This window comes from Poecilia mexicana, unplaced genomic scaffold (genome assembly GCF_051168715.1).
Source record: "Poecilia mexicana isolate PSO_F unplaced genomic scaffold, ASM5116871v1 scaffold_12, whole genome shotgun sequence".
In the NCBI taxonomy this organism is placed as follows: Eukaryota; Metazoa; Chordata; class Actinopteri; order Cyprinodontiformes; family Poeciliidae; genus Poecilia; species Poecilia mexicana.
The window spans coordinates 14662835-14686296 of NW_028263381.1; the positions used below are offsets into that span (position 1 = coordinate 14662835).

The following is a 23462-nucleotide window of genomic DNA, read 5'->3' on the forward strand; positions in this document are numbered from 1 at the left end:
TACAACAAAATCTAAACCAAGGTCGGGATTTTATCCCGGGAACATATTTTTCAGACAAAAATCTTTGTTTTGATCATCTCCACCGTTTAAATGAATCCACTGACGAGGTTTTTCTGTGAATCCATTATGTGGGCTATTGCTATTACAATTTAAATTTTATTTTTACTCAAACTCTAAATTTTGAGGTATTGTAATAAATTAAATCAATTTGAACTGAATCTAGGCCAAATTATTCTGATTTAGCATTTGAACCTGTTCCTCTCAGACAGTTCCTGTTGTATTCGTTGTGAATTAAATGGAGATAAATTTAAATAAACTAATTTCACAATTGGATATTTAAAAAATGGACAAAATTAACACTCAACAGCAAAACTGCTGTGGATGAGACGATGCCTTAAAAACTAACTTTAGAATGTAAAGAAACTCTTTAAAATCAACCCACTTTTTATAGAAAAAAACTAGAAAGGATATTTCTGTTTTACCAGAACTAAAGATTGTTAAAGTTGGACTGAAACAAATATGGAAAAAAGTCCAGATTTTAATTAAACCTTAAATTATTGATAGAACCGATGGCCCATATTGAAGAGAAGCAAAACAATATGAATTTTTTTCATCTTTAAAGCTCAAGCTCTGTGACAGGTATTATGATGCAGATTAGTCTTAAATCCATAACTATGGGTTTATCAATTTTACTGTAATTTTGATGTTGAAAATAAACCATGCACCTTTTATCCCAATATCTCTGATACTCAGCGGGATAAACTGGGGAATTGTTGCATCGACAAACATTGTGACCCGTCCTTCATGAGCCAAGTGTGTTCTGTGAAGTCACCATTTCCATTCGACAAAGCCGACAAACATTGTTTTCAGCCTTTATAACATGGAGTTCCTTTGTTTTCCTTTTCATCTCACTTCCCAAATAAAGCCCCATGTGACCCTGGGAGCCAACAATGCCTCGCTTTGACAAAGGGAATAAGGATACGTCTGTTTGGTGATGCACCACCAAGCTGTCCTCTCAGGTGGGGAGGGACAATGGTACCAGAGCCGCTTGTGGATGCAAAACATGTGATGGGACTGAAGATTTATATAAGGGCCCCAAACAAGGCAGCTCAGACATCCTGAATCCTGCACAAACCGGACCAGCAGCCAACATGAGATTTCTGGTGCCGCTTTCTGTCGTCCTTGCTGTGGCAGCTTTTCACTCTGGTGAGAGTCAGAAATATATATATATATATAAAAACCCCTCCAAAAACAGTTAATGTTAGATATCTGGTCTTTAATAACCCTTTATGTTGTTTTTGTAAGTAAAATGAAAGGTTGTAAACGATTAAACTTGTCTGAAGTTAGCTTACTAGCTTACTCAGGCTTTTCTTTGCTGATACCGATTTCCAATTTTACTTTATGGCTGAGCTCCTCAATTCTGTGTCTTAAACTGTTGTTTCACATAAAGAATATGTAAATGTGCTGCAGCTTCTTTAATGAAGATGATTTGAATCCAGTGGACACTAAAGAAATTACAGACTTATTCAGACTTAAGTTTAAAAGCATAAATCTTTAGTCTTTGTTTAAAAAAGTGCATCAAATATCATACTGTTCCTTTCTAAACTGAAATTTGTAGTAGTTCTTAGATTTAATGCATGAACTGTGTCTCAGAAATTAAATTTTTGGGGGAGGATTTTTCATCATTTTACATATTCATCATTGCTTCTAGCCCTCTCAGCTTCTCTGGAGTCGGCAGAGAAAGAGGAAGACGTTACTCAGTATGGTGAGTAAAAGTTTATTCATAAAAATAGGAGTGATGGACGATGTCACAAGCTGACAGAAAAGCCCTAACCATATTCCTTCTGTGCAGATGGGCTAACTCAGCTGCAGAAAATAGGTGATATACCAACTGTTTTTTTTTTTTTTTCAGAATAATAATTTAGATAGATTTTAAAAAATCTGGATTTCCCCCAAAATCATTAAGTCCTAAATTTGAATCTACTTTTGGTATTTTTAGTGTCTCTTTATCAGAATGTTGACATTTACTGTCTTTTCTTACTTACATGGCTTCGTTCTCTCAGACCAGATGGAGTTTGATGCTGCTCAAAAAGCTGAAGCAGCGCGGATGAACAGTAAGTTTAAATCTGACAATAAAATGGTTGAAAAAGAAGCAGATATGTAAAAATTTAACTGTTTCTTTTGTTTTGTTTTTTCAAGTTACAGAGGAGCAGAGTGAAGATAGCCGCTTTCTTGGTAAGAATAAAACAAGAAATCATGACTTTTCCCACAAATAAATCCAGCTGATCATTTGGTAAAAGCAGCCTTTTAACTTCACAGAGGCTGTTAAGGATGGATCTGGTGAGTTCTGGTCCTTTACACAATAATTCATATTCACCCACATAAAGCTAAAGTTTCCTTTATAAATGTTTTAACAGTAGAGGAACATGACAAAGATGAAAGTGAAGATGAAAGCAAAGGTTTGTGGATAACATGTCACAGTCAATGTTTTAAAGATTAAAAAATTACCATGGAAATACATGTTTTTCTTATTTTTTTATACCAGTATTAATCTTTGTCCTGACCATACATAACATTTTTTAAAATTGTATCCATTTTAACCTACTTAGTTTTTCTCCCATCTTCTTATATTTGCACATTAGATTTTTATGAGCTCCGGGGCGTCAAAAACGATCTGCAGCAATCGATTCTGATCAGTTTTGAAAGACACAAAAATAATCACTTGAAGATTGGTTTGCACATTTAGAGATTTGGGTAAGGAGATATCGAAAAAGAAAATTCCCACAAAAAATTCTGCAATTTGCAGTTCACAGCCAAAGTTATACGAAAGTGAAATTTATAAAATAAACAAAAAACAAGCAAAGAATGCTACGGGATCAAGTGGACTTAGCCGTGTTTAGCGTTGTCTGACTATACCGCTGTCTTCCTGCAGAGGGAGCAGCGGATTCCAACGGTGCCGCAGAGGAAGGTGACGCAGGTTTGTAGTTTAGCCTCTAGGTGGCAGTAAAACACAACTTTTAAACGTGACGGTGAAACATTGCGTTAAGTCTAAATAGCTGCATTTATGTCCCTTTTTCCACACAGAGTCAGAGTCAGAGTCCTCTGAGGGCACTAAGGGTGAGTGTGAAAAAACAAACAAAAAAAAACAATTCAAGGGTTAGTTTCTGCTCTCCTGATAATGCTTATGTTTATGATTTTTTTTTTTTATCAGAAAGGCAAAGGAGAGGTGAGGTTTTTTGTGCTGTTATTTTTCTTTTCAATATTAATTCATTCATTGCAAGAATACGTTTTACAAATAAAAATCTTTTTTTCTAGAATACCCAGAGACATCAACACTCAACTGTGTGGTACGTGAAAACACTGAGACAATCCCTCATGAGATCGATTACCTGGTCTAAAAACTGTTTTTTCTGTTTCCCCTTGCAGCTGAAGGGAACACCCAAGAAAGAGGTGAAAAACTTAAGTAACAATTTAATGTAATATCGCACAGATACGGCATAGGTATATTTATAACTGCTCAGATTCAGACAGTAAAAGCTCAGATCAGAAATAGTGTTTAACATTCTTTGAGGCCGACTCAAAACTACCTGCAGAGGCGAGATGTGGTGAGATGTTTGGACTGAGCCGCTAAAGTTTAAATTGTGGGTTATGCAATAAACCAGACAGAGAAAAACAGAGCCAGTCACAACCGGTCTGGGCTTGACTTTTTAAAATAGTGTCACAAACTTTTATTGTGGAATAAAGTCTGCTGTAAAAACAAAAGGTTTGACCACTTTAGGTTGCACACACACCACAAAAAACTGTTGTTTACTTTAAAGGTGTAATTATGTCACCACGGATATGAACTCCTTTGACCTAAAAAAAAAAAAATAAGATGTTTATTTTGACACAGTTCTCTTAGTGTGTGAGTAAATCTGGGACATGAATCCAGGACACTCAGAGGCATCTGTCCCCAGGTACTTACTGTGCTTGATTTATACAGTTTCATGTGCCTCTGGTTATTTTAGGAGCAAAGATGTTCTAAAAAATGTTGGGGAAATAAACTGATTTTGGTTTAGGTTTGCTGTTGGAACAATGAGGGGATTATCAGCCGTGGTTAGAAACTCATTTTGCAGCAAACCCAAACAGGCAGGGAATATTGCAGACCAAAAGCCGGCACTTCCAGAGAAACATTGCTGCAGTCATAACTCATCTTCCTCCCTCTGGAGTTGCGAGATGTGAAAAACCCAGGAGGGGTGTGATTCATTAACCCGAAGCCATGGAAAACTACTGCATTGTGGTGTTTTTAAAAGCTGGCGTAAAGGAATTCTGTCTGTTCCTCCCTCACAGATGTATGACTGAGAAATCCCTGCAACACGTGGGCCCCAGCGCTTACTCATCGCCACCCCGGAGCTGCACCCAGCTTTCCATCAATAAAAGGGAAAACAATCCCACCTATCCTTTTGTTTTCCTTCACAGTCACAGGCCAAAACAGGGAAGCTTTGATTCACAAGAATCTCTGAAATCAAGAGTTGCAGACGGAGTATTTTTTACCATTTTTATTGAGTTTTTTTCCATCCACAATTGTGGAGCAAAAGAATGATGTGCTTTTTAAAATAAAAAATAATCTTTGGTACCTAAAAAAAAAAAAAATAAGGCAACTACAGCATCTATAGGTCTGAAATGCATTCAGCATTGCAGTCAAGTGACCACATGCAACACACTGTATATTTGCCCCCATTCTGAAGAAAAACAGGCCAACTCTGTGCCAATCGGATCAGTTCACTTCCAGTTTTAAAACTTGTGTATTAGCTAAAGTATCCTAACTGTCTCAGAAGGTGCAAACGGTACAGAAAACATACTGAAAGTAGTGATTACAAGGGGATCTAGAAAATACAAGGCTAAAGCAGGCCTAAAGCATTAACCATCAAGGATGATGCAATCAAGTTTCAACAGGAGACTTAAGGACTCGTTTGGGAATACATTATACGCGCTGGTGGACATTCTGTTGCATCCTAAAACTGAGGTGAACAATTTCAGGCTGTTTGTGCACGTGGCTTTGTTTTCTTTTGTTCAAGAAATGACAATTTAATGCATACAGTATTTTCCATATTAATCTGCAAGTGGTCATCCAGTGTATACAATTACATCTTGCACTGTAACGGAGTCTGGAGAATAAACCATTTTAACAGCTGAACTTGTTTCTGATTCTTTTATGAGAGCAAATGCAACGTACGGATTCAGGGCATATAACAAAGTCAGATGCAAAATATGAAAATTATTAATTACTCTGGAGTAAAGAGAAATACGGCAATGCATCTTGTTTTTAATCCTAAAGTACAGCTCTTGCATCTAAATTACTTTCAGCATGTGTTATACTTTAAATTACAGGTGTGATAGGTTTATTACTGCATTTCCAATACTGTCAAAACAAAACAACAACAAAAATAAGATGGTTGTATTTACATCACTGGAAAAGTAAAAAAAAAAAAAAAAAGAATTAAAAAAGATCAAGAATTTACAGAAATGAAATGATGAGATATGTAAAAGAATGAACATAAAAGATATTCCAAAAGGAATAGCAAAAGCCAAGTTGAATATGAACCACAGGCACATATCATAAGTCCTTTTCAAACGTTTTTCCTTTCGTCGTCGTCAGCCTGAGGTAAGCGACATTTAAATCGGAAGGATGGCGTAGATGAAGATGGCCATGATGGCGGCGCTGATCAGGCCGGAGATGGGAACGGTCACAAACCACGCCATGAAGATGTTTCTGAACAGGCGCCAGTCCACGGCCTTCTTCGAACGCAGCCATCCCACTGCCACCACCGACCCCACCTGGAAGCAACGCGCTCGTTAATCTCCTGGATGTGTCATTTTGTAAAACTTTGCATTGCAAATGTTTTAACACTCCATAAGTAGAACGAAAAATGGATGGTTGTGTGCATTTGCATTCTGCCATCAACTTTTACTGCAATTATTGTTGCAAAAATGAAAATGACAGCTAAGGCGCAGGCTGGACAGAGTTAATTTGTGGAAATACATTTTGAAGTCTTTCCAAACACTTTCAATAAGACTTCAAATACATTAATATGATACAAACACTGGCAGCAGGTTCAGATTCATCCTGCTGGAAAATGAACCTCCTCCATAGTTTCCAATAGGTAGAATGCATTTAGAGTAGGGATCAAATATTTTATCAGAACTAATTTATCACAATAAGTGATGCATTAATAATTTGATTACGTCTAAAATTTTAAATAATATTTTTAATTCTGATACAATTTCACTACTTGTTTGCAATATTTGTTCATGAATCTATGATCTTCATTGAACCAAAGCACCTTTTTCACATTGACTTTCTATAAAACTAAACTGTTAATTGAATTTTTTGTTGCTTAATTTCAGTTCACTCCACTTTCCTGATTTTCACAAATAACAGCCTCTTAAAAAAAAGTTGTTATATGTGTTAATGCTGGTAAATCGCGTAACATATTAAAGTTTTATGATTATAATGTGATAAAGTCCAAGGACTGTGAACACTTCTAAGGCATCACGTTACTCAGGAGGAACTCTGTCCATATTTGGACCAAGTGGCAGACTGTTTACTTTAGACTCCGTCATACTAAACAGCCTCCCTATGTCTCAGTCAAATTCACAAACCACAGAGTTTGACTGGCCTACCTTGCAATGGGTGGTTGAGACAGGCAGACCAATGTTAGAAGCAACCACGACAGTCAGGGCTGAGGCCAATTCGATGCTGAAACCACTGCAGGAAAAAAAAAAGAAAAGAAAAACAGTCAGGACTTATGAGGATGTGTCTGAGTGGCCTGCTAAATCCAGTACTCTGTAATGTCTGGACAGGATGCGGTGTTAGGGGGTGATGTCTGTTTTCTGTACCTTGAAGGCGTGATGGGGGTGAGGTCTTTGCCCATAGTCTGGATCACCCTGCGACCCCACACCCACAGGCCGATGCAGATGCCCACGCCGCCGTACAGCAGAAGCCAAATGGGTGTCGGTGCGTTAGAGGTCACGCTGCTCGTTGAGTAAACCAACCACAAAGCTACCAAAGGTCCAATGGCATTGCTGCAGAGGAAGCAGAGAGGTTATTCACACACTGGGCAAAGAGTTGGGGCAAGTTAAAATGTCACCACAAACCTGCTGTTATCTTATCAGTACAACATGACCTGTGCTGTACAGAGTCCTTACCTCACGTCGTTTCCACCATGGGCGAAAGATCCGAAGCAAGCTGTGAGGATTTGAAGGAACTGAAACAGAGTGGAGACTTCAGGCTTGTCTTCTTCGTGCCTGTCATCCAGAGAGCTATGGTTGCTGCCCGCATCCTCGTTTCCTATCTCTAGTGTCACATCACTTTCTCCCAGAGCTTCAGGAGTTGTGTTCTCTGCTACAGCGTTGCAGTAGCTAGTGTAACTGTCCATGCGCACACGCTTCTTTTCCTGACCAGCGGAGCCCGTGGCCTTGTCGCCTTCTTCGCCGACGCGGGGGTCCGCCTCTTTGTGCCTGAAGTCACCGTGTAGGCCGATGATGGCCATAGTGTATGAGGTGTAGCTGTTGTTTCTTCGGATGGGCCGGTCACCCGCCTCGCCCATGCAGTCGCCAACCTTGGCCAGGTGGAGTTTGTGCAGCAGGTCTTTGTAGAGGCCAGAGTCCTTGTGGACCGTGTGGTACTGACTGTAACCATTGCTGGGGATCTGAGCCGGTCTGTTGTTGAACTGAGCTTGGTTGTTGAAGTGGACCTGGCTGGGAGCATTTGCAGAGCCGTTACCATGCTGGTTGTTGAGCTGGAGCTGGTCGTTTGTTTGAGGCTGTTTCTGGGCTGCAGACAAAAAAATTTAATACAGATAAAATGTCTTATTCATTGCAAAAACAAAATCTTACCAAGTATTTCTGGTCTAGTTTTCAGTGCAAACACTTGAAATAAGACAAAATTAACTTGCGAGTAAATTTTCAGCAAGATAGCTTGTTTTAAGTCAGTACTTCCTAAATATAGATGGAAAACTACCAGCTACTAGTGAAATAATTTTGGCTATTTTTAGTATCAGTATCAGTGTTCATATCTGAGAACAAGAAAACATGAAGATTAACAAACACCAGAGATTAAGGCTGGGCAATAAATCAATAATATATACTGCAATAGACACTTGATCAATATCAATAGATAATACATCCATATTTTGGAGAATGTAAACAGAGGAAAAGATTCAGCCGCTCATCACAGCCAGTTAAGCAACTGGATGGGAGAAATCAACATGCTGGTTACCTAGCAACATGTTGAGTAACTTGTGCAGCAGCAGTTTAAGGTTTCCACATTGTGACTCATAACTCAAAAATCATAAACACACTGAAGTGAAAGTTGAGTATAAAAAAGGAAACGCATTCCAGTTTGGCAATAATTTTGATATTTAAAACAAAAACTTATCAGTATAGACCTCTATTAAACGCCTATATCGCGAAAAGCATTTGCAGAAATCAAAAGCTCTAAATCATCATCATCTCTTACCGTTCGTATTGCAGTCATCTGTGTCATCACAATCCCCGATGTTAAAAGCAACCTTGCGCTCCTTATTAGTTTCCCCCTCCTCAGACTCTCCAATGTCGAACGCCACCCTCCGCTCCTCAACGACCAGCTGAGGTTCAGAGGAGTTTTGAGTGACAGCTGGCGCAGCAGGTGTAGACGTCTCCTTGGCAGTCTGCTTCAGGATGGGACAGTGGGCCTCTTTGAGCTCTCTCTTTTCCATCAGGGGGCTCTCAGAGGGGCTGGAAGACTTGATATCTCCTGGCAGGAGAGACATCAAGGTGAGATTGTACATGCACACCAACCAGCTGAGATATCCAAACAGAGCCGCTGTTTTCCTTCTGCCTAATCTGTGAGATTCCCTAAGATATGTGTAATTACAGAGTCAAAGGACTATTGTCCTACAAATGTAATGTTACCCAAGTTTAAAGGTGAGGCTCTGTTCACAGGATCAGATAAATGGATTAAATGGACCATATTTACATTACTGCCAAGAGGTTACCTAATCACAGAACAGTAAACACAACCCGAGACTCGCATGAACTGACATTTCGTGCTTACAAAAAGACCTGAAATTCCCCTTAACGTTTTCTGTAGTAAACACACTGAAGTAAGCCAAGCAGGAAGTAACGTTTCACTGTTCAGAAACCGCAAGGTTTCTGAACAGTGAAAAGTGTAAAGAACCTGAGGCTCACATGAACTGACATTTCAGGTGTTGCTGAATTTCAGGTTCAAGAAGACCTGAAATTTCACTTAATGTTTTCTGTAGTAAACATGCGGAAGTAAGCCAACCAGGAAGTAACTTTATACTGTTCAGGAACGGCAAGATTTCTGAACAGCGTGCCTAATCAAAGGAAAGTGTAAAGAACCTGAGGCTCACATGAACTGACATTTCAGGTGCTGAATTTCAGGTTCAAGAAGACCTGAAATTTCACTTAATGTTTTCTGCAGTAAACATGCGGAAATAAGCCAACCAGGAAGTAACTTTACCCTGTTCAGAAACCCCAAGGCTGTATCTAATCACAGAAAAATAAACACAGCCCGAGGCTCACATGAACTGACATTTTAGGTGTTGTTGAATTTCAGGTCCAAGAAGACCTGAAATTTCACTTAATGTTTTCTGTAGTAAACATCTTGAAGTAAGCCGACCAGGAAGTAACTTTACCCTGTTCAGAAACCCCAAGGTTGTACCTAATCACAGAACAGTAAACACAACCTGAGGCTCACATGAACTGACATTTCGTGCTACCAAGAAGTCCTGAAATTCCACTTAATGTTTTCTGTAGTAAACACGCTGGAGTAAGCCAACCAGAAAGTAACCATACACTGTTCAGAAACCCCAAGGTCAGAGCTGCAGTCACCACCCGCGTTTTTCTTTTTAACCCAGCCATGTGAACACCTCAAGTCAACCCAGGCTTATTTTAGTCAGAGAGCTAAAGCCCAATTAGAAGATCACTTTGACCCAATTAAACGACTTGTAAGGTGGCGCTCACCCAGAAAGGACGCATTATCAGGTAAAGCCAATGATCCACAAGACCTACATAACTACTGTAAACCTTTTGAGAGCCTTGTGTTGTCACATCTTTTGAAGTCGTGTGACGAACAGCGATACGACCAAATCAGTGTACAGAGAATAAAAGCTATGTTTAGGATTTAAAGAGGTTAACAAAATGTTCTGCCCTAAAACCCTCTTGATTTATTGGAAGGGGGAGAAAAAAAATTAATCCAGGATTATGAAGCATAAATAGGTGTCAGGTGACTCATCTCTGTGAATCCACGGGTAAAATATATCCCTTAGATCCATTTGGATTATGCGAGCTCTCAACGCGACTAGGCTGGAGTTAAATGAAAACCAATTGTTCACTGGCTTCAAAAGTCACTTCAGAAATCAAACACACATAAAGAAAACATAACTTGGACTTACGTTCAATCTTCTTCTTGAGGCGAGGGCAGACAACAAACCAGACCACAATGCCAGTCAGCAGAGCACAGCCCAATGAGATGAGCAGGATCCCCCACCAAGGGATGTTGTCAATTCCCAGCTCTGAGAGATCGCCAGGGTCCACACAAACACAAAAAAAGGCAAATAGAAACAGAACGTTTTATAAGACAAGGCAGCAGAGGCTACCTTTATGAAATAATAAAACTGAACACAAACCATGGATTACAGGAGACATTTTAAATCTGAGACGCAAGACTAGTAATCTTACGTCTCATAGGAGCAGCACATGCATCGTCACTTGACTGCACTGCATCACTGTGGCACATGGTTTAAAATGGACAGCACATGTAGCCCCGTATGCGAACGCTTATGCAACGCCCAACAGGTAAGAGAGCACAAATGTCAACATGACCCCTAAGAGCCCAGCCAACAAATGCACACAGACGAGTTCGTCAAAAGGAAAGAAAACTAGAAAAAGGGAGGCGTGCGAAACTGCACACTGAAACTTTTCACCGTAGTGAGGGTAACCTCCTGCCAAGACTGCAGCAAAACTGGTGCAGCACAGTACAAGCAACTCATTTGAATTTCCCAGAGGAACAAGCCATCTTTGTCTAACAAAGAGTTGGAGTCGACAGTGATTACCTGTGAGCAGAAAGACTACAAAACACACACCGGACACTTGCTCCGTTAGGGTGACCTTGAGTGTGCATATTTAAGTTGTTTTGGCAGTGCAAGATAAACAAGAGGAAATGAGGGTCAAAGACACATCATAAAAAAAAAAAATGTGTCCACTGCCATGTTAATTTGAGGGCAGAGTTCACAGTGACAGCACACTCCCCTCGGTGAGTCACGCTGCAACACAAGACTGCAGCACCAGACCAATGTTTGTTCAGTTGCGCAATGTAAGCGCACTCCCCTCAGGACGGGAACAAGACGACGACAAGGCTCCAGTAGTCCTGCTCCCTTATGGGGAGGTGTGTCAGGGCGTGATCGCTTACGTGCGAGGAGATAGGAAAATTAAGGGGAGCTGCGAATACTACACTGGTTGCCACTTCCACATAAAAGAAAAGAGCATATTACACAACAGAAGGTGAAATTTAACCATGTCTGTCAGAACCCTTCTCTGGTACCTCAGTACTCTGTGGTCTACAAAGCACAATGACATGGTCTGTATTCCCTTCCCCGCTGCCACATGTGCAAATTAACATCCACTTCAATAACAGATGACTGCTCAAACTTCCCCTTTATGACTCACTCACCAATAAAGTTTTTAGTTATGCAATTATACATTTAACTCAGACCCAGGGAGCTCGTTTTTTGATTGGAGTTAAAGCATCATGTTCTAAATGAAATCGGTGTGCAGTGTTAACCACAAGCTCCTTAAATGTGTCAACTTTTAGAAAGTCAATTAAAAAAAGATTTCTCTCATTTTCCCCTCAAGATTTAAAGTAATAAAGAAGGGCCAGTGACTGGCTATATAAAGCAGTCTCAATGCTCTTCCCCAGTGCACACAATCATTCATGTATTAGATTAATCTTTGTTCCAACGCAATTGATTTAAATGATTTCATCACATCCTCAGCATGCAGAAGCCTGTCAATGAGTCATTTAAGTCATCTAAAACATGTCGGAACATGAGTTGTGAAGACCAGGGTGAAGAACCCCTGTTATGTCACCCAGTCTAGCAACTTTTATCATGTACTGCTGGTCAGCTGGATGAACAAAATACTTACTTCCCCTTGCTTACAAAAAGGAAAAAAAAAAAAAAATTATTCCAGCTCACAAAAACCAATGGCAGTCAAGATGTAGAAGCAAAAGGACACCCACCCGTTACTCTAACGGCCTTAATGTGGCTAGAAAATCACAGTAGGGAATCTACAAGTGTCTAAAATCTAAATCTTTAAAAGTAATTAAACCATTGTGTCTTGGTTTGGAGTGTGTTTTGTGAAAATCTCAAGTTATCTGATTCTCAAATATATGATGAAGTGAGACTCAGTTATCAGCTGATAACCGATAATGTGGGGTGATAATGGGGATCGTTTATCGTCTCCAGGACTACACTAAAATTGTCCAAAGACCAAAAATGTCTGAAAATAATAATAAAAAATTCAAGTAATTTTGTTTAGGGAAGTTAGATGTCTGCATCAGTCAGAAGTTTACCCCATTAACACCAATGCTTATGTGACATTTGCTTTAGCACCATGAACAAATCTTTGTACAGGCACATCATTTGATACTGGACAGGACTGCAGTGGAGCTAAAGCAGTTGAGTGATTTATAAAGTGAGAAGACCTCGGGTAACACGAGACATCCATCTGTAATGGATAATCAGCTGAAATTTAAAGTCCTGGCTTCATACTGCATTCAGTTTTCCATTTGCCAACATAAGATCTCTCATATGGCTGTTTATAAACTGAGAGCAGGAATTTGCTGCAGACAGCCCGGTTTCCATTCACTGTAATGTGCTAACATGTTGATTCGGAGTAGAGTCTTGTTGCAGGACACACTGTACTCTGTTCGTTGCAGATACTGATGCAGCTGCTGCATTAAAGCACACAGATCAGCAAAAATAAGAGTCTGCCTTATTCCAGAGTAGAGTCGATTACAAAAGTGTTTCTGCTGGATTAGATTTATATAATTATTTGTTTTCTAAAGATATCCTGTTAAGCTGTAGTATATGCTTTTTTTCCCAAAGCTTATTCATGTTTCAACTGTCTATAATAATGTATGAATGCTTAATGTGAATCTAACCACTGTTCATAGTCCTCATCTAATGTGATTAACACGGGGCAGCTTGTTAGATCTCTAAGGGAAGTCTCACACCTTTTCATGCGAGGTACGCATTTACTGGTCCTCATGTATATTGTGTGCTCCGATGGGAAGGACCTCACACAACTTTACAGAATGTGTCTGTCTAAGCCAGGTTATCTATGCGGGAAGTGCAAGTGATCTCCTCTGAATGCGCCGATGTGCATGCACATCTGCACACCAAATGTGGTCAAACTCTGGCCTATAGCCGCCATTTAAAGGCCCAGGCCAGCTAACATCTTGAACTTTTTGGCCCTGCAGAGAGAAGAAAACAAAAGGAGCAAAAGCACCTCATTTAATAAAATGCTTCCAGAAGGTTAAGACAACTAACAATTATCAAGAGCATTACCATAACAAGAGGCACAAGAAAAATCATAACCATTTCATCTTTACTTCTCTGAAGTCTGAAGATGCTCAGAGTTAATTCTAGTTTCCATTCCCTTGTTGTGCTCCACTCTTAAACTTCATTCCAGCTATGACCCACACAGAACCACAAACAAGAGGGCCTCAAAAACATGTTAAAATAAACACGCCTTCTGTGAAAGTGGTAAACAGTCTGGTTCTGCCTGGAATATATGCGTGGGCATTCGGCTGTCTGAGGGAGCCGTTTATTTTAGGTTTTGGCTGCTGGCAGTCACGTAGAGAAAAACGAGACAATGGTACTCACCCGGCGCTCCAGTGTACATGATGGAGAACAGGTTGACCCCCATGGTCACGGCATAGAAGACAGGCAGGGCTTTCAGGCCATTAGGCACAGGGTCTTTCTGTGGGACAGAAATAGAACAATTCAGATTTGCAGGTTCTACCGTATTCAAACAGCTACAAGGTAATAAATTTAATGTGATCCATGTGGACATATAGAGACAGGACTGCATTTCCATGCAGTGAAACAAAGACATCAAGTTCCTAGCTTAGAAAATTCAACTGGTTTGTAGCAATCTTCATACCTTTTGCAAGATGAACATGCGCACAAAGTAGAAAACCACAGCCGACATTATTCCAGACAGAAGGGGGCTCAGGAACCAGGAAGCAACTGAAAACAGAAACTCTGATTTAACATCAAATGTCACTTTTTTCCTTTTTACTCATTAGCCAGTTCCAAAATCCAACATCCTTGGAAAATTGCTCAAGTTATTCAGCAAGTCAAATACAACTGTGGCAATTCAAGTGTCTTTTCAGGTCTGTCACACTCAACCAGATTCAACATTTCTTGTAATATACAGAAGTTTTCATAACAGTTACTATAGATTTTAACCTACTATCACAAAAGTTCAGCCAAGCCTCAAATATATTCATTTTAATAGTTTATAGCAAAACAGAAACATCACCGCTGTAACTGCATAAAGATTAAATGAATTGTTTTCTCCTGAAAACACAGTATTAAAAATAAATTAATTCAAGGTTTTCCTGAATTGCTTGGAGAAAATTTAAATCACTGTTATTTATCCTCTTCATGTCTACAGTTTACACATTATGTGCAATTACATAAGATATTTGAAGTGTAAATGCAGGTTATAGTAAATTGAGAGCAAGTAAAATGTGTTCCTTACCTATACGAACAAGCTCAAGCCACTTGACTCCTTGCTGACCTTTGGCGACCAACGAAAAGCCAATTGTAGCGCCAACAATGCAGTGTGTTCCAGAAATGGGGAGCTTAAGGAAAGAGGCAGCCAGCTGCCATACAGCAGAACCTATAGAGAAAGAAAGAAAACAGATTAAAGGACAAACTAATCAACTACTTTTTAGCTCTATGTGCTTTATTCTCCCAAAACTGCATTTTAAACTATGTACAGGTTACTTACCAACCATGGCACTGACAGATCCAGCCATCAGCACATGCTCAGAGCCATTGTACATGCCCACATCGATGATACCCTTGCGGATGGTTTCACTCACTTTTGCCCCGAGAAGGACAGAACCCAGAGTCTCAAACACCGTGGCCAGAATGCAGGCCTGTCGCAGGGTCACAACCCCAGAGCCAACAGCTGTACCAAATGAGTTTGCTACATCATTCGCACCCACGGAAAAGGCCAAGACGAATGCAATGATGAAGCCAACGATCAGCAGCCACATGTAGTCTGTCATAGGAGTGTCTGTCATGACTGCTGCAGCAGTAGCCAAAATAACTGCGGCTGTAGTTGGTGAAACCATGATTGTAGATTGTGTTGGAATTACTTCACAATTTTAAGGGAAAGTAATGTAAAAAATTTTTTTTTCGATAAGGCTACTTTTAAACAGCAGCTGATAAATTCAAGAGGTATTATGTAAATAATAATAATAAATAAATAGCTTTTCTATAAGCCGAGTTACTGAGATTCAGCAGTGCAAATTTGTAAAAATCTGGGACTGACCAGAAATTAAAGTAAACTAGAGGTATAACCAAAGATTTATTGCTATCCAGTAATTATACTAGATTTTTTGCTGCTGTTGTGGTGCTTGGCTATCAAGCAGACGGTGCAACCAGCCATTGTGCAACTGTGACTGCAGGTAGGCAGGGGAACATTCTGAAAAGAGAAAACAGAAAAAAACCTTTAATCTCTATGGAAAGTCACCAAAACAATCATCAAATTGACAAAAGCCTCTTTTTACGTGGCATATGACGGCATGAAAATCCAGAAGCCACTACCTATACCGGAAGATCGTCAGCTGCGTGCTTTCCAGAAAGCTAAAGGGAAGCCATATTGAGGAAATGGCGCACGAAGAGTCTTCTATCAATAACGACCTTTAGTACATCTCGGTCGATAGAAACATTTTGTTTTCAGCTGCCTGATCAGAGGAATCGCATTTATTAAAGAAGAGTGGAGATAAAAGGCGTATTTATCTTAAGTGGAGACACGATTTTACTACGTGTGCACGTGTCGTCACTCATTCACACCAAGCAAGGAACACGAGCTCTTTCTGTACGTGCGGCTCAGACTGTCTAGACAACAGAGAAGCAGTGAGAGAGATACAGTGTAGTCTTTATTTCGTCTTTATGACTGCCATACTCGCTGTTGTGGGCAAAAGAGGTTTTTTATAAGTTATGTTTGCCGAGTTTTTTCTTTTTTTTTTCGTACGAGGGGGATGTAACCGGATGTGAGTCGGTACAGACTTCTCCAGTTGCAGATGCGGTATCTTCATCGACTAAGTGGATCTTCTGCGTCTTGACCCAGTTTAGTTTTCATCCAATAAATATAATGTTTTAATGTATATTAATAATGTTAATGTCAAGGAGGGTCACCTATTTCTAAACACACACAAAAATGTTCGCTTATATGACAATGGATGTAAAAAGGTACACGCCCCATATCCTATTTTTGGCAACAACTGTAATTTAGTTAAAAGCTTAGGAAATATTTAGTTCGTAATAAGTCAATCAGTTTATTATTCCCAGCTCACTTGTTGTTTGTGATGACAACATTGTTCGAGCTGCCATTAGCTATAGGCTAACATCGGCAGTTGTTACACAGCCTTAAAATACAGTATCATGCCTCTAAAAAAAAAAGAGGGCTCAAAGTGCTGATGAAGATATTAAAGTAGTAAACTTACCACACGTTACGACAGTCGGTCCAGAAGAAAATACTTCCTTTTAGCCGGTAAGCTAATTAGCGCGCGCGCGCTCACAAACGGTTCTCTGCGATAGCGCGCGCGGGATAAGGAAAAATTAAACAGATTAAAAATATTCCTTCAAAAGCTGTCTACACTAACATAAAGAAATTAGTGCGCCAAAAGATATATATCTACGACAACACCTATATCTGAAATAAGTACGCTTTTAAAGTTCCAGAAAGGTTTCCGTTTGAATGGAGGCTTCTCTAGCGCATGTATGAAACTTGCTCGTGCCGGTTCTGTGAGACAACGGGGGTTCCTTTTTTTATTGGATACACCCTGCAGGAAACCCCGCCCCTTCCAGCTCCTCCTTCACGTGATCGGCGCATGTAGCCCTCCCCTCCTCCGGAAAAGGACTCTATTGTGATGCAACACAAACAGAGATGGGTCAGATTTCTTGGGAAAGCGGGGATTTTTTTTTTTTTTTTTTTTTTTTTTTTTTTAGGAAACGTTAATCAAATGAATGAATATCTTTTAAACTAAGACCATAGCATACTGTCAGACTTTACATTGTTCTTACACGCAGTGAAGCAGTAATCCTATGAATATGAGTCTGCCTAGTTGTAGTCAATCAGAAATAGTTTAATATACTTTACACACGTTACATAAAGTGATGCATTTATCTAGCCTTTTCCACTTGGGAGTATCAAATTCTGATGTGTAAGAAAATATCTGATATGTACACAAACAATAGTAGCTACAACAGAAATAAATATGGTAACATGTCTGCATAACATCTTTTAATTTGTTAAATAAAAAATAGTTTTAAAGAGAAGTCACAAGCATTAAACCTTACTATATTTTACACAAAAGACTTGAGCCTTTAGTAGATATTACCTTTCAGCAGGACAATAACCCCAACATTTAGTCAAAAATATAATACAATGGTTTAGATCAAAGCATATTCATGAACAAAACTGCCAGTATGTAAATGTAAAAGTCTGGGGATACAGCATAATACTTTTAATGCATTGAGAGCTATGGTTCTACAAAGAAGTTTAAATTGGCTCAGAAGGGTTAAGTACAGATACGCGCTACACTTTTCAATATTGTAGTTACAATTTACACAGTGAATTAGATTTCCAATTAAATACATTCATAGAGATTTAAAGTCAATTACATTAATTCTAATTTGATCCCAGTTATTAAACAATGTAGTCAAGTTTATTATTTTAAATGGAAAAAAGGGTTTTCTGTCTAATTAAACTCGGCCAGTTGAATCAAGACACTGACTTTGCAGCAATTCCTCTTCTGGAACAAGGATGTAGCGACAGCAGTCGATTTAATTGAGTTAACTTTGCAGCAATACCTCTATCCGAGCCTGAATGTAGGGACAGCAGATAGAAAAACTCCCCCAGCAGATTCCGGCTCTGTGTGAGCAGCCATCTGCCACGACTGAATGGACGTTTGAACAACAACAACAACAACAACAACAAAAAAACACAGTACACTGGTCCAACAGTACTTCCAGTGTGAATGAGAAAGTAAAGAATTAATGACAGCAAAAGATTCTTTAGGAGCTTAATCTAGGAGGAACACAACTAAGCATATAAGCTCTGAGACAGTTGTAAACTGAAGAAAACAGAATGTTACAAATATAATTTTAAAAACGTGTGTTATTTTTCTTTCATGTCATAGTTATCTATCATTTTTCTTGGTCAGTTATGTAAAATCCTGTCAATACACAACGGGAAAAAAATGTGAAACAAAAAATACAAATTAAAAATGAAGGAATAATAAAAAATTATAGCAAAACAAGCAAAAACATTTTAAGTAGATTAAATTGAAAGTTTTACAGTAGATTAGATTATAATTAAAAAGGGTGAACTCATGTATGCCAAGAATGCTTATATTTCTCTTATCTGCTTTTAATTTTACTTTTTATTAGATAAAATCACAATTTGGGACACTTTGTTTTTGTAAAGCAAAATGAGAACCAGAATCTCCTTTGTTAATCATGAAATAAAGAGCAATGTCACCCTAAATTGTTAAGTTTTGCTACAGTACAGAGCATATCAACAAAAGTGTCAACATGAGTAAAGTAAATTTTATTAATATTGAACATATTCAGAGTCAGTGAGTAAGATTGTTGAGAGGCCCTATGCAGAATTTTGATTCGATAGCCAGTAATCCTCAAACCAGAAACTTTTAGCACCGAGAGTATAAAGTTTAAAATTGTTCACTATTTAACTTTTAACACAACTCGTCTAACAGTTAACTGAAGAGCCACGAATGGATTCCTCAAGGAATGTGTTTTGTTTGACATAAACATGAGTCACCACCTCACATTATTCTTTAGATAAACAACACTTTGGGGTGTAATAGAAGGTGTCGGCTACAGTGGTGGTTGGCAGACAGTGTTTTGTCAAAAATAGAGTCAGAAAAGAAGGAAACAACAAAAGCTTAATTGCATTTACTGATCAGAAATTGTCGACTACTGTCAGTTATTGTTTAGATTTTATTTGGGAACCGTTACAGATAGCTGGAAATATAACTCCGGAAAAGAAATAGGAAGAATAAACAATATGACTAGTGGTAAAAATCTATTCCTTCTGATATACCTCTAAAAGGAGCTGTATTTTATATGATCACATATAGCACAGATACTAGTTCATTAAAATTGCCAAATACATTTCAAACTAAACATCATTTTCAAGTCAAATTTGCAATTTAGTAACATTTAGAGTACATTTCAAAGAACTTTTACTGATGATTATCTTCTAAAATCTTAATTCTGTATGAGAATTTAAACTTTTCTAGAGGGTCCTACAAACTTTAGGGCCTAAGACAACTGTTCAGTGTGTTATACCTCTGCTAATAATAAATTAATCTGTTAGAGAGTAATAATACTTTGTTGAAACTCCTTTTAAGTTTTTCAGCCACTCTTTTGTGGCTGACATTTGCCAAATCTTGATTTATTAGTATCTGAAAATTTTGTAAAAGTTATCCAGTTCCATTAATGATGACATCTCTTGTCTCGTCTTTATGTGACCCCGCAACGACTCTGTTAGATTCGGCTTTGGTCACTGGCGTGGCCATTCCAAGGCATTCATTTTTTTGTAGTTGATCCATTGTTTTTTTTTTGTTTGTTTTTTTCTATTTAAAGCTGAGATGTTTTGATGGAAACTACCTGTTATTTGAGGTGGCTCAGTATTTCATGCACCTTAACAAAAACTGTGACCACAAGTATGCAATAGAGCACGTTGCAGCCACCACTATGTTTTGTTTGGGTTTTGTGTTCTTTCGATGATGTTCACTTCTGTTTCTCTGCCAAACACCTTTTGAAAATCTGGGCCAAAGATCTCACTTTGGTTCCTTCAGACCAGACCACATTGGTAGACCATGTCTACCACATTGCTTTGGACAATGTTAAGTTTAGTTGCTTTTTTAAAGCAAAGGATTCTCTCCCATTACCCATTATCTTAACTTTTACATATGGAAATATTATTGACACGTATCGAACATGAAAAGTGCATGTTAGAAATTCCTGCAGCTTCCACAGTTTTACCGACAGTCTCTTGACCTCCTTGAGCAACTTTTATCTTTTTTATCCCTTCAATTTAGGAACAAACTTTCAGTTTTGTTATTTACCCAGTATTTTTAATCACTCCCTTCTCAGTACTATGGTACATGCTGTGTTCATATTACTGTTATTTGTGCTCTCCTTTACCTTTGTACAGTGAGATTGTTTTGATAATCTGTCAACTCTTTATGAACTGTTTTGGTAAAATATACTAATTCTACTGGAAAGTCTTGCTACAACCATTGAAACCATTAAAAGTCTTCCGTGAGTCTTCTTACAGGAAGTAGAATGTCTATCTGGGGACAATCCCCGAAGAGCAGGTTTGAATACGTTACATCCAGAATGGGCTTAAAGCCACACAGACTTGAAAATCAACGTCCAGTTGCTTGAACGTCCACCTGAACTCCAAATAACCATCCAACTTTAAGTCATTCTACAATCACTCAAACCGTTAAATGTCTTCCGTGAGACTTCTTACAGGAAGTAGAATGTCTATCTGGGGACAATCCCCGAAAAGCAAGTTTGAAGACGTTACATCCAGAATGGGCTTAAAGCCACACAGACTTGAAAATCAACGTCCAGTACAGAACACCTGAAAAACAAGACACAAGATAGGTTGGGTTGTTTATTATAATGTTGGCAATGAAACATAATGTTCTCTGAGTCACGTTGTAAACATGTTGGCTGTTGTTCTGTCTTTGTCACACGTACGGCATATGCCAAATAAACCAAAGGTGTTTTAATGATTTAACCCTTGTGCGTGCAAGGACTGAGGCAAACGTGGAGGACTGTGGCAAATGATACACATTTACGGGTGTTGGGTCAGTTGGACCCCATTTGTAAACAAGGGTTAAGAAGGAAATCATAAATTTTATGCCTCCACACATAAAACTCTGGAGAATAGCCCGTCACAGTCTGGTTTCCATAAATATGGAAAAACAATGTCAGGACGAAACAAAACAGGAAAACAGTCTGAGCCGGTGATGTTGGGCACATTACAGAAGACTTGTCACTCATTGAAGTGCGTCCAGCTGGAAATGATAACAACATTCACTCTAACAAAAGTTGTTTTCTTTGGTCACTGCTGGTTTATATATGGTCAACAGAGATGCATTATGTCACATAAAAGCATTGCTCAATAGGTAGAACAAAAAGACACAGGGCTGATTTATTGTCAGTGGATCAAAAGGGCCCTTTGTGTTTGGGTTTAACTATTTGTCTACTTTCCCCCATTGTTTATTGACATCATACCTTTGGGGATCAGGGCAGCTTTATCTATGCAAAAGTAAGGGTTATAATTGCAATTGTTTCCAAGCACCGGAATGAGAGGAATGGCGATAACACATGAACTCTCCAATATAACTTTTACGGTTTTATAATGGCAAATTCCAGAACTTCGTCCATAATCTCTAAAGATATAATTAGTGTCTTCTTCAGCTCCCACCTTTCCTCAACGTAGCAATTAACCGATTTGTGAAACCTTCTTGTTTACCTTGACCGGAGGTCAGTGAGAAAAGCAGACTTTATAAAAACAAGGACACAACTCAAAACTGTGTTTCTTAACACTAACCTTATAGTCTTATGATGCTGAAATCCACCACAGCCTGAGTAACAAACACATGATCTCAAGCAACACTGTAGGGTCTAAATTAATTATTTTTCTGGTCACATGTCTTTTAGTGCAGTAGTGATTCTTTGGCAAAATGCATGTTGTGCTTTAATTTAACCTGATTGTTTGTTGCATGAAATGATGAAGCTAATTTTGTAAGGATGCTTTACAAAATCTTCATATCCCTTAAGCTTTTCAGCATTTTTTCACATTATAAATTCAAGATTAAAATGCATTTGAGAACATATTGTATAACAAAGCAACTGAAAGTATAGAATAATTGTGAAGAGAGAAGAAAATAGTAAAAGAGAAATTGAAAAAATGTGTTTTATATTTAAATTTCCCCCCGCCCCTTTACTTTGATACACCCAATTAAAATCGAGTCATTTTCCAAGTAATCTTACTTATAAACAGAGTCCATTCTCGTGATGTTTCTTTTCACATGGTGATAGCATCATGCTTTGGGGAAGCTTTAACAGGAACAACAAAGCTGGTCAGAAATGATGGTAACCTGGATGGCACAAGAATCCAGGAAAAAAAAAAAAACTTGCTAGAGGCAGCAAAAGAATTGAGTGAACAATAATAGAACGGCTTAGATCAGTGGTTTCCCAATTTTTTATACCCACAAAATAATAGTGACAGGCATTTGTGACTGTCTATTGGTTCAGCATACAATTATTATTGCAGAGTAAATTAATTAATTAAAATCTCAGAAATCAACACTTTATGACCCCAAGTAGGTTTCTTATCCCAACTTTGTGAACCACTCGCTTAGAACAAAGCATATTTACATGTTTATAATGGTCCATTCAAAGTCCCGGAATCTGTAGCAAGACTTAGCAATTTATGTTCACAAAGAAAACTTTCACCATCCAGCATGACAACAACCCTAAAGATATGGCCAGATGGCTTAGATCAGGGGTCACCAACTCCAGTCCTCAAGGGCTACCATCCTGCAACTTTTAGATTCACCTCTGCTCCAAAATGTCTGAATTCCCTCAACAGCATTCATTCCTCTGTGCAATAGGTTGGAAATGAGCAGTTTATTTGATCCAGGTGTGTTTGAGCAGAGACGCATCTAAAAGTTACAGGATGGTAGTGCTCGAGGACTGGAGCATATTTCTGAAAAAGAATGGCCCAGTCAAAGTCCAGACATAAAGTCAGTTGATAATCTTTGAGGATTAATATTTGAAAATACCCTCCATCCATTATGAGCAGAGCTACATTCCAAAGAAGATGAAGGGAGATAAATTTCAGATAGCAAATTGATAAAACATAACTTTGCTTCAGTTATGCAATTACGTGCTAATGTAGGTCAAGTAGATAAAATCCAAATCAGATACAACAGACTTTGAAATAACTAAGAAAAATTAAAAAAACGAAAACAAAATCCAACCCACGCCCCTAAAAGGTATGAATACTTTCCATGGGACTGTAAATGTAGAATATAGAGCAAATGTCAATTTTTGAGTGAGATC

The 23462-nt window shown here is 38.6% G+C and overlaps 2 protein-coding genes across 4 annotated transcripts; one reads left to right on the forward strand and one right to left on the reverse strand.

The window, feature by feature from the left end:
• The first annotated feature begins 811 nt into the window (after window positions 1-811).
• LOC148156000 (uncharacterized) lies at window positions 812-4635 on the forward strand. 3 transcript variants are annotated; one of them, XM_088010982.1, is made up of 13 exons: window positions 812-1206; window positions 1712-1765; window positions 1853-1879; window positions 2064-2114; window positions 2200-2235; window positions 2320-2340; window positions 2418-2459; window positions 2933-2977; window positions 3085-3117; window positions 3212-3226; window positions 3316-3347; window positions 3427-3450; window positions 4330-4635. In XM_088010982.1, the coding sequence occupies exons 1-13, from the start codon at window positions 1152-1154 to the stop codon at window positions 4339-4341; spliced, it is 447 nt and encodes a 148-aa protein (XP_087867108.1). In that variant the 5' UTR covers window positions 812-1151; the 3' UTR covers window positions 4342-4635. The 3 variants fall into 3 exon arrangements, with proteins under 3 accessions (XP_087867108.1, XP_087867107.1, XP_087867106.1); XM_088010981.1 differs by lacking the exon at window positions 4330-4635 and having other exon boundaries at window positions 3316-3447; XM_088010980.1 differs by lacking the exons at window positions 3427-3450; window positions 4330-4635 and having other exon boundaries at window positions 3212-3378.
• On the reverse strand, window positions 4524-17093 carry slc20a1b (solute carrier family 20 member 1b). The gene is made up of 11 exons (XM_015003882.2): window positions 16793-17093; window positions 15067-15768; window positions 14815-14955; window positions 14212-14297; window positions 13932-14028; window positions 10440-10559; window positions 8501-8776; window positions 7189-7816; window positions 6880-7065; window positions 6664-6748; window positions 4524-5817 (listed from the first exon to the last, which is right to left on the reverse strand). Exons 2-11 carry the CDS (start codon window positions 15413-15415, stop codon window positions 5656-5658), a joined length of 2130 nt encoding a protein of 709 aa, XP_014859368.1. The 5' UTR covers window positions 15416-15768; window positions 16793-17093; the 3' UTR covers window positions 4524-5655.
• Between the last annotated feature and the right edge of the window lie 6369 nt (window positions 17094-23462).